General features: G+C 36.6%; 3 protein-coding genes and 1 pseudogene across 11 annotated transcripts in view; all 4 read right to left on the bottom strand.

Annotated features, from left to right (window-relative positions):
- Positions 1–787: 787 nt before the first annotated feature.
- On the bottom strand, positions 788–2,051 carry LOC125477014 (annotated as a pseudogene).
- Positions 2,052–2,129: 78 nt separating this feature from the next.
- LOC103964777 (protein TOPLESS-like) lies at positions 2,130–4,189 on the bottom strand. 9 transcript variants are annotated; one of them, XR_007258291.1, is made up of 6 exons: positions 4,115–4,189; positions 3,836–4,005; positions 3,610–3,720; positions 3,367–3,527; positions 2,304–2,363; positions 2,130–2,195 (listed from the first exon to the last, which is right to left on the bottom strand). XR_007258291.1 is itself a non-coding variant. In XM_048583892.1 (4 exons), the coding sequence occupies exons 2-4, from the start codon at positions 3,982–3,984 to the stop codon at positions 3,449–3,451; spliced, it is 339 nt and encodes a 112-aa protein (XP_048439849.1). In that variant the 5' UTR covers positions 3,985–4,010; positions 4,115–4,189; the 3' UTR covers positions 3,066–3,448. The 9 variants fall into 9 exon arrangements, 2 of the variants coding, with proteins under 2 accessions (XP_048439849.1, XP_048439848.1); XR_007258295.1 differs by having other exon boundaries at positions 2,157–2,195; positions 2,284–2,363; XR_007258292.1 differs by lacking the exon at positions 2,304–2,363.
- A 2-nt stretch (positions 4,190–4,191) lies between these two features.
- On the bottom strand, positions 4,192–5,616 carry LOC103964800 (disease resistance protein RPV1-like; the record flags this gene model as incomplete). Its single annotated transcript, XM_048583754.1, has 3 exons — positions 5,321–5,616; positions 4,381–5,229; positions 4,192–4,284 (listed from the first exon to the last, which is right to left on the bottom strand). Coding segments are annotated over exons 1-3 (984 nt in total), but the record flags the coding sequence as incomplete, so codon positions are not given.
- A 2,028-nt stretch (positions 5,617–7,644) lies between these two features.
- LOC125477013 (disease resistance protein RPV1-like) overlaps positions 7,645–9,352 on the bottom strand; it is a 7,005-nt gene continuing 5,297 nt past the window's right edge. Inside the window, exons 3-6 of the mRNA XM_048583753.1 lie at positions 9,348–9,352; positions 9,162–9,218; positions 8,522–8,725; positions 7,645–8,472 (exon numbers count right to left, since the gene is read on the bottom strand). The exon at positions 9,348–9,352 is cut by the window's right edge and continues 638 nt beyond it. Of these exons, the coding sequence (XP_048439710.1) occupies positions 7,645–8,472; positions 8,522–8,725; positions 9,162–9,218; positions 9,348–9,352 (1,094 nt within the window). The remainder of the gene's footprint in view (positions 8,473–8,521; positions 8,726–9,161; positions 9,219–9,347) is intronic.

Raw genomic sequence — 9,352 nt, 5'->3', positions numbered from 1 at the left:
TAATTATAGTCACAAAAAGTTTGTACAACTGTTTAATTTAGAAAAACTAATTATATTTGGACAAAGAAAGAATATATAGTAAAATTATTTTAATTATCTTTAGAAAAAAAGGAAAATCTGAATGGAAAATTTTCTTTCAACATGATTTTTTTTCTCTGGTAGGGTCTGCGAAGAAAAACCCCAGAGAAAACCCACAGCCACAACCACAAAACCCCTATCATAGATTTGATTTTTCATACATTTTTTTTTTAGTACAGCGGTATATTTTACATTAAGAGGAGGGGAAAATCGGCTAAGCCACACAAAGGGCAAACTAATGTGGTATCAAATTCGTCATCCATGAAATTCGAACCTAAATCCTCTCACTTGTAAGTAAAGGTCAATGGCGAATTCCTTGTGGTCACTAAGTCCAGTCATTTCTTGGTTTTCAATACTCAAGACTCCATTTCCTTGTTCATCACTCATTCCCACTTTCTCTAAAATTTTCTGTTCTCTTAACTTTATTTCTACATTGATTTGAAGGACCTCATTGTGATCCATGCGTGTGCTTTTGGCCAACTTCGTCTGATGACAGACTTTTAAGCGACTCTTATTCGCTATTAGGCGCAGTTGGATCATTGAAAATTGATTCTTCTCCAGATGCCGACGGGACTTCAAATTCATTCTCATCAGCCTTTGAATTGTAGAAAACCAGAAAACAGTAAATCCTTGTTCAGCAGCACTTGTGCCTCTGAAAATTGATTTTACTTCATGGAGTTTATAGCATATACATCATGGAGTTTATAGGCTAATAAAGCCTCAATGTACAAGTTGACTTTGTATACAGAATATACATATACGGAAGGCATTTTAACAGATGATTTGTGCAGGATATCAGTCAAAGGGTTACAAACAATCAGGGATTACAGCAGGCAGTGATCACAGACAATCAGGAAGCAATCGATCAGAGTAATTATCGTCTATCAGACCCATCGTAAGAAAGATGATTCTCAATTGTTCACAACCACCGCATTCCATCTGCATTTGCCAAAACTTTAATCCCATTCTCATTGGCAGAAGCAGCCAAGAGAGTGCCATCCTTGTTGAGGGGGATACGAGGGCTTGCCTAGGAATTAGGAGGGGTAAAGAAGATAAGCAGCTGGTATTTAAGATTCTATTATTTCAATTTACTTAAAGGAAACGAACCTACTGGGAGGCCTCCATCAGCATCAGCAGTTGTCAGAAGTTGAATATTGTCCATGTCCCAAAATTTAATAGAAAAATCATCACCAACAGCCAAAAACCGGTTTTTTAGTAGTATTGAATTGCACAACACCAAAAGAACGCTTGCGAAGGCCTTTATAGGTCCTCTTCACAGCTCCTTCACTTTCATTCCATTCAACAATATATGACTCACCGTCTTTACTTGTCCCACATGAAAATAGCCTGCAACCCACCACCAAAGAAAAACGACGAAAAGAAATAAATAACTATATAGTTTGCCCATCCAGCAAAAGGAAAAAGGAAACTCTGAGCTCAGTATACTAACCTTGTACCATCAGCACTGTAAGCCATGGTTGTGCAGCAGCGACCAGGCGCATCATAATCAACTCGAGATCCCAAATTGTCATACTCCCAAGCCTTTATCTTTCCATCCAGTGCTATTGAAAAAATAAACTGAAGCATAGCAGCAAACAATGAGCACGAAAAGACAAGGACAGACGGGCACCAGAGACAGAAACACAAGGTGTAATTAGTAAGAATGAAAAAATAAAAATAAAATGCCACAACACCTGAATGTTTTCCTTATAATGTGGGCAGACAGAATAAACTGGAGCCTCTTGACCTTCAAAAGTATATTGTTTTGCACCGGTTGTAGCATCCCACACCTAAATTTAAGAAGGAAATCAGCAAGGAACAGAAAATGCTCTTCCAATGGCAATGAGACAAGCAAACATGTTAGGCAACTAACGAACCTTGATGGTCTTGTCATCCCCACAGGTAATCACACAAAGCTGCTCATTGGGATGGGAGAATGCCAGATCATTTACTCCACCAACATGTGCATCAATCTACGACAGTAATTTCAGAGTCACCATTAATACAGAAAACTAAGAGACAACAAGAAAAAGGTGTAAAAAATTGAAACAGCTCTCGTACGTCATCACCCCCATGATAAGAATATATTTGAACAATGTGCCTCGAGTAAGCAATACCTATAATTGTATTGTAAATGATACAATAATTAGGATCTAATTCAATCCTTAAAAATTTATAAAGCCATATCACATTTGTCAGAGTTACCTAAGCATGCTCAAGCTTACCAAATAAAGCACCATCAGGGCTCCGAATCACATGGTTAACAGACACACCAGGATCCTTAACTACAGCAGCCAGTTTCACAAAGAAAAATTTACGTTTCAGTCAACCAACTCATACATCCACAAAGAATACAGTGCACACAATTTTTATGTCACATGAACAAGCATAGAAAGGGAAAGACCTGCAGGAGCATTGAGCATGAACTAAGATCCCATACTTTGAAGTTCCTTACAACTAGTTGCTCCCTGGATCCAACTTCCCGCAGGCCTACGTCCCCCACATTGGTACCAAATGAAGCATCACATAGAGAACAATCAACAGTCAATTATGAATAGTCTCTTTGCAGTTTCCCTCATCGAGAAACTGCAAGATCAGGAACACAAGCTCCATAATCAGAGACAACATCTTGACCGCCCCCTGTTTGATTCCAAGAAGCAGGTTGTTTGCAGGTGATGGTGCCCGCTCACAGTTCGGTTGTCCACATGGGTGATCCACATAAAGCGTTTTTATTAATGGATTTGGACTTGGGCTTTTACAAAGCCCGTGCTGCCAATTTAAGCTTCGATTTACAGGAGGAGAATTAGTTCTTTCTCAGCAGAACCAGAAAGGCCATAATTTGCACAAATAATAGTTCCTGGTGTGTGGAAACTTCTGACACTGGTCACGAACCAAAAAAAAAAAATCCTGACACCAGATGCTGGAATCAAGCAGTGATGTACAACTGTCACCAGGCCCCTGTGCTATGTAGCAATGAACCATGTACCAAATTAAGATTCAGGCACATGATTTAGGCATTGCAACAATATTAATGACTTCTTTTTGTTTCCACAGAATTCAAGCCATAACCACCTTTTTATAGCAACATAGACAATGTACGTAAACGATGAACTCATTAGCTAGTGCTATCAACTTGATGAAATTGTCATTTGAGTGCAACGGAAGACAAAAGCACTCATTCCATATGTGGAAAAATTAAAGCAAGACCAGTATTTGCAACATCCATAAGTTACGATGAAGTGCACATCTAATCTTATATAACTGAAGTCGTGGTTTCAGAGTAATTACCCTTGGTTAATGAGAGTCCATAGCCTCGAACGCTTTAGGTTTGGGAACTGCAATTTATCACTGAATAAGGGATTTGGGTCAATCAGTTTCTTAAGTTCAACCGACATGATTGCCCTGGCAGACTTTGAATCTCCACACTTGGATAGTTGTTCATTCTCCCCCTATAATGCAAGAGACCATTTTTTAGTACATTTGCTACAACTGTTTTCTACAGAGACTATTCATATAATGGAATTCTCATACCTAAAGTTCTCCAATGTTGAGAGCTGAGCGATTTCCTCCAAAAGTTCATCGAATGCGGCAAAAAAATTTAAATCCTTTACTAGAATATCCACGGCTTGGGACCGATCAGGCCTATAAAGTTCAGTCACATTACACGTAATTCAACCATATAATTCCTCAAGATCGGCCATGCAATCCAACCCACAAAAGTTAACAATGAATTGAAATTGAACCACTGTAAGCTTACTTGTCCAATGCCTCGAGATACTTCTGCTTCCTTATCTCGAAAAAGATTTTCATGGAATAGCTGTTATCTTCCATTTTAGTGAACCCGGAGAGGTACTTCTCAACTTCATCCCAATTGCCATTATGCACCTCATCCTCAAAATATTTCATATTGAAGAAAACCCCAGATTCCTGCTCTAATATACATCACAAAAGCAATTAATGACGCAGTATATCAGTACATAATTAGCAATTGTGCCAACAAAAACGCATTAATTAAAAATACAGAAATCAGCCCTACCTGGTGAGATTTAAAATACAAGCAGGCAGCTCCTTAATTGCAGTGCCATCCAAATAAAGCTCAGATAGATTATTCTCAAGCTTTGAGCATCCAGAAACATCAAGGTATTTAAGAGATTTCATGTGAGAAATGCTGCTTGGAAGACTCTCAAGTTCTCTGCAATCATTCAGCTTCAAAGTAACAAGACTGGTGAGATTAATAATAGAGGCAGGCAACTCCTTAATTGCAGTGCCATCCAAATAAAGCCTAAATAACTTCTTCATAACCTCTGAAATTTCTGGAAACTTCTCAAGCTTTGAGCATCCAGAAACATAAAGGTATTTAAGAGATTTCATGTGAGAAATGCTGCTTGGAAGACTCTCAAGTTCTCTGCAATCATTCAGACTCAAAGTAACAAGACTGGAGAGATTTAAAATAGAAGCAGGCAGCTCCTTAATTGCAGTGCCATCCAAATAAAGCTCAGATAGAGATTTCATGTGAGAAATGCTGCTTGGAAGACTCTCAAGTTCTCTGCAATCATTCAGACTCAAAGTAACAAGACTGGTGAGATTTAAAATAGAAGCAGGCAGCTCCTTAATTGCAGTGTCATCCAAACAAAGCTCAGACAGCTTCTTCATAACCTCTGAAATTTCTGGAAACTTTTCAAGCTTTGAGCATTCAGAAACATCAAGGCTTTTAAGAGATTTCATGTGAGAAATACGCCTCAGAAGACTCTTAAATTGTTTGCAACCTTTTAGATTCAAGGTAACAAGCCTCGTAAGATTACTTATTGACGAGGGCAGTTCTTTAATTTCAGTATAATCTAAATAAAGCTCTGATAGATCCTGCATAACATCTGAAACTTTGGGAAACTTATCGAGGTTTTTGCACCATGAAAGTTTAAGGGTTCTAAGAGATTTCATACCAATCTTGCTAGGAAAAATCTTAAGATTTCTGCAATTTTCCAAATCCAAAAGAACCAGGTTTTTGAGAGATGAAATGGATGGGTGAACCTCAAATAAACTTGTACAACTTCGAAAAACTACTTTCTCAAGATTTTTTGCCTCCGTGAAGTCAGGAGTTTTCTTCAGGTGAAGAGAACTTGTTAAGTTGATAATTTTCAAATTTTCCAAAGGCTGGTATAACACATTGAGGAAAGCAAGTTATATGGTAAGGCATCTAAGAATTAAACCATTTAAAAGAAACATATGCAAGTGAAGTTTTTACCTTGGCTCCTTCCCAAAGATGTTCAATGAGACTATTTTGCATGTCAAGCTCAACAAGATTCTTTGCAATAAAATTGGACGGTAAAGACTATAGGGGGAAATGCTTCCATACGAGACTTCTTAACTCATGCAGAACAAACTTTAAATTCTCACATGAATATCCATTGTGGCCGTGGATTTTGAGCAATCTTAATTTCGTCATTTTAACAAAAGCTTCGGAACTGAAGTATACCACTTTTGGTTTTGAGAATGACAGGTCAAGGATTATGCTTTCAACAGCTTCCGTAGCCTGGATAACAAATAGTTCAAATTATGCATGGGTAAAAACAAAAAAAAAGGAAAATAGAAAAGTAGAAGACATAATATTTGAGCATGTAACAGGAATAGTAAGTTTTTGAAAAAATTGCTAGACCGAGAAATTAAATCGTTAAACATTACACTGTGACCCAATATAAAGATATAGTTTGTTTACAAATCAAAACGAAGCAATATCAAAGGAAAATGTTTAAGATGTTGAATATACAAAACTGGACTACGCAACCATATCTTTTTTCCGTAACTAAACGAATAATTTATAATGACACAAACCCCGATCCTGGCTCGCCTGGCTCCTCCCATCCTCAACTATGTATGTCAAAGGCTGAGTAGCCATGTATGCAAAAGTTGTGAAATGATCACATCTGAAGATTGAGAATAACCCACATTCACATTGCTCAAAATTTTATAGAAAATAGGACAAATTAACATATTTAAAGTATGTATTAGGATGCAAACGTTCTTAAGATAAATTAAGCAGAAAGGAAAGCAAGTAGGCCGCCAATAGCATTTCTAATCACCAAGACCAACTTCTGGGCACCATGTGGTTGAACCCAAAATCGTTATGAAAACAATAATATAATACAAAAAGATACTCATCCAGTTGTTTCTTAATTTCTTGAATTTCCTAAGTTTTCCTTGTTGATTCTATTTCTCTATCAATAGGGGAAAAAAAAAAAAAAAAAAAGGTAACTTGATTCTTGGTAATGAGCACATACATTTGCTTAATAACATTTAACAATTAGAGTAGGGTAAAGACACTCCAATCAGGTCCACGATGCTTCAATCCATCAAATCCATTCGTACAGATTGATTATCTGATTGGTATTGAAAAGGAACCAAAACCCCCCAAATTTTTGAAATTTCGGGTAGGATGAATCGCTTACCTTCAGAAAAGCAGGGGAACGCAGGTGGTGGGACGTGATTCACTGGATTTGAGAGCAAGAGAAGGCTCTCCCCCGCATTTTCCTTGCATTCCATCTCCATTACCAAATTGAAGTTCAATTCTATTGATTTCAGCTGAAAATAATAAAAATGAATAAACATTTCTAAAAATTAAAGTAAACTTCAAGTTGCAGACAGTTTGACTTGAAGAGCTTCAGCTGAAGCTAAGTAGGCTTACAGTGGGTGAATCAAAAGGATAAAGACACTGTAATTTTTAGCTTCATACCAAAGGATAGACAAAGCACAATAGCATGCTGCGAACGAATTGTTCAATCCAGCTGAAAGGAAAAGTTGCCAGACAAAGATATTCACCTATTAATTTAGATCAAATAACCATATATCTTCACATCATCACCAAAAGAGTTATTAAAGGAATGATAACCATGAAAAGTCATAGGCATTCTATCAAACATAAATTTACCAAGTTCACAACTCTGATCAAATCCGTTAAGAAAATTTACCAAATCAAAAGTTCATACAACGAAATCTGACTTCAAGCCCAATTCTTCATTTTGAAAATTGAATGCATATGAGTTTTCTAAGAAACACAAATTTTGTTTTTGTTTTAATCAGTAGATTCATGCCAAGCTTGCAAAATTACCTGCGCCACAAATTCTTGTTCTACACCGGTGCCCACAACAACTTCTTACTCAGCTGTAGCTTTCCATCTTGCAATTTCTTCTTCACGAGAGCAATTGTGCATCATTAGCCTTCTAAGCTATACACATAATGCCATGAGTCTTCCAATTGTTTCGATTTAATTTAAAATAAATCAATTTAATTTCTTAGTATAACATATCCATGCTACACGATTAGCACCTTATTTTAGTAAAACAAAAACAAAAGATGGTAGAAATTGATATAATTATTGTGGCCAGCTAATTTTGCAAATTGACATAATTATTGCAAATTGGAAAAACAGGTTGGTGCCAGCAATTACTAATGCAATAGTTGTGGCAACGGCTAGAAAATGTGAATGAAATTTCTCAACATTTGAGCATCCATAATCATCAAGATTTTCAAGTGATTTCATGTGAGAAATGATGCTTGGAAAACTCTCAAGTTCTATGCAGATAGTTTATTCAAGACCTCTGAATTTTCCGGAAACGTCTCAAGATTTGAGCATCCAGAAACATCAAGGTATCTAAGAGATTTCATGTGACAAATTCTGCTTGGAAGACTCTCAAGTTCTCTGCAATCATTCAGCATCAAAGTAACAAGACTCCGGAGATTTAAAACTAACGCAGGCAGTTCCTTAATTGCAGTGCCACCCAAATAAAGCTCAGATAGCATATTCATAACCTGTGAAATTTCTGGAAACTTCTCAAGATTTGAGCATCCAGAAATATCAAGGTATTGAAGAGATTTCATTTGACAAATACTACTTGGAAGACTCTCAAGTTTTCTGCAATCATTCAGCCTCAGACTAACAAGATTGGTGAGATTTAAAACTGACGCAGGCAGTTCCTTAATTGCAATGCCACCCAAATAAAGCTCAGATAGCTTATTCATAACCTCCGAATTTTCTAGAAACTTCTCAAGGTTTGAGCATCCAGAAACATCAAGGTATTGAAGAGATTTCATGTGACAAATGCTGCTTGGAAGACTCTCAAGTTCTCTACAATCATTCAACTTCAAAGTAACAAGATTGATGAGATTTAAAACTGACGGAGGCAGTTCCTTAATTGCAATGCCACCTAAATAAAGCTTAGATAGCTTATTCATAACCTTTGAAATTTCTGGAAACTTCTCAAGATTTAAGCATCTAGAAACATCAAGGTATTGAAGAGATTTCATTTGACAGATGCTGCTTGGAAGACTCTCAAGTTCTTTGCAATCATTCAGCCTTAGGGTAACAAGATTGGTGAGATTTAAAACTGATGCAAGCAGTTCCTTAATTGCGGTGTGACCCAAATAGAGCTCAGATAGCTTATTTTTTAACCTTTGGAATTTTTGGAAACTTCACACGCTTTGAGCATCCAAAAACATCAAGGCATTGAAGAGATTTCTTGTGAGAGATGCTGCTTGGAAGATTCTCAAGTTTTCTGCAACCTTTTATATTCAAGACAACAAGCCCAGTAAGATTACTAATTGACGAGGGAAGTTCTTTAATTCCAGTATTATTTAAATAAATCTCTGATAGATACTGCAGAACATTTGAAATTTCGGGAAACTTATTGAGGCTGCCGCACCATGAAAGTTTAAGGGTTCTAAGAGATTTCATACCAATCCTACTTGGAAAAATCTTAAGATTTCCGCAATTTTCGAAATCCAAAAGAACCAGGTTGTTGAGAGACGAAATGGATGGGTGAACCTCAAGTAAACTTGTACATCTTCGAAAAACTACTTTCTCAAGATTTTTTGCCTCCGTAAGTCAAGAGTTTTCTTCAGGTGAGGAGATCTTGTTAAGTTGATAATTTTCAAATTTTCCAGAGGCTGTTATAACACATCCAGGAAAACAAGTCATGTGGTAACTCATGCGAAAGAAACTTTAAATTCTCACATGAATTTACACCGTCACCATGGATTTTGAGCAATCTTAGTTTCGTCATTTTAAAAAAATCTTCGGACCTTAAGTATACCGCTTTTAGCTTTGAGAATGAAAGGTCAAGGATTATGCTTTCAACAACTTCCGGAGCCTGGATAACAAATAGTTAAAATTATGTGAATGTAGATATCATGAATCTTATTTAACATTATAAAGTTAATGCATGTTTCTAAGAATTATATTTTGGTCAAAGTTAAATTTGTTTACTCTAAAGATTTACATATG

Source organism: the organism of the source record quoted next, unplaced genomic scaffold (genome assembly GCF_019419815.1).
Source record: "Pyrus x bretschneideri cultivar Hongxiangsu unplaced genomic scaffold, Pyrus_bretschneideri_v1 Contig20, whole genome shotgun sequence".
Lineage (NCBI taxonomy): Eukaryota > Viridiplantae > Streptophyta > Magnoliopsida > Rosales > Rosaceae > Pyrus > Pyrus x bretschneideri.
This window is presented reverse-complemented; position numbering and strand designations above follow the sequence as displayed.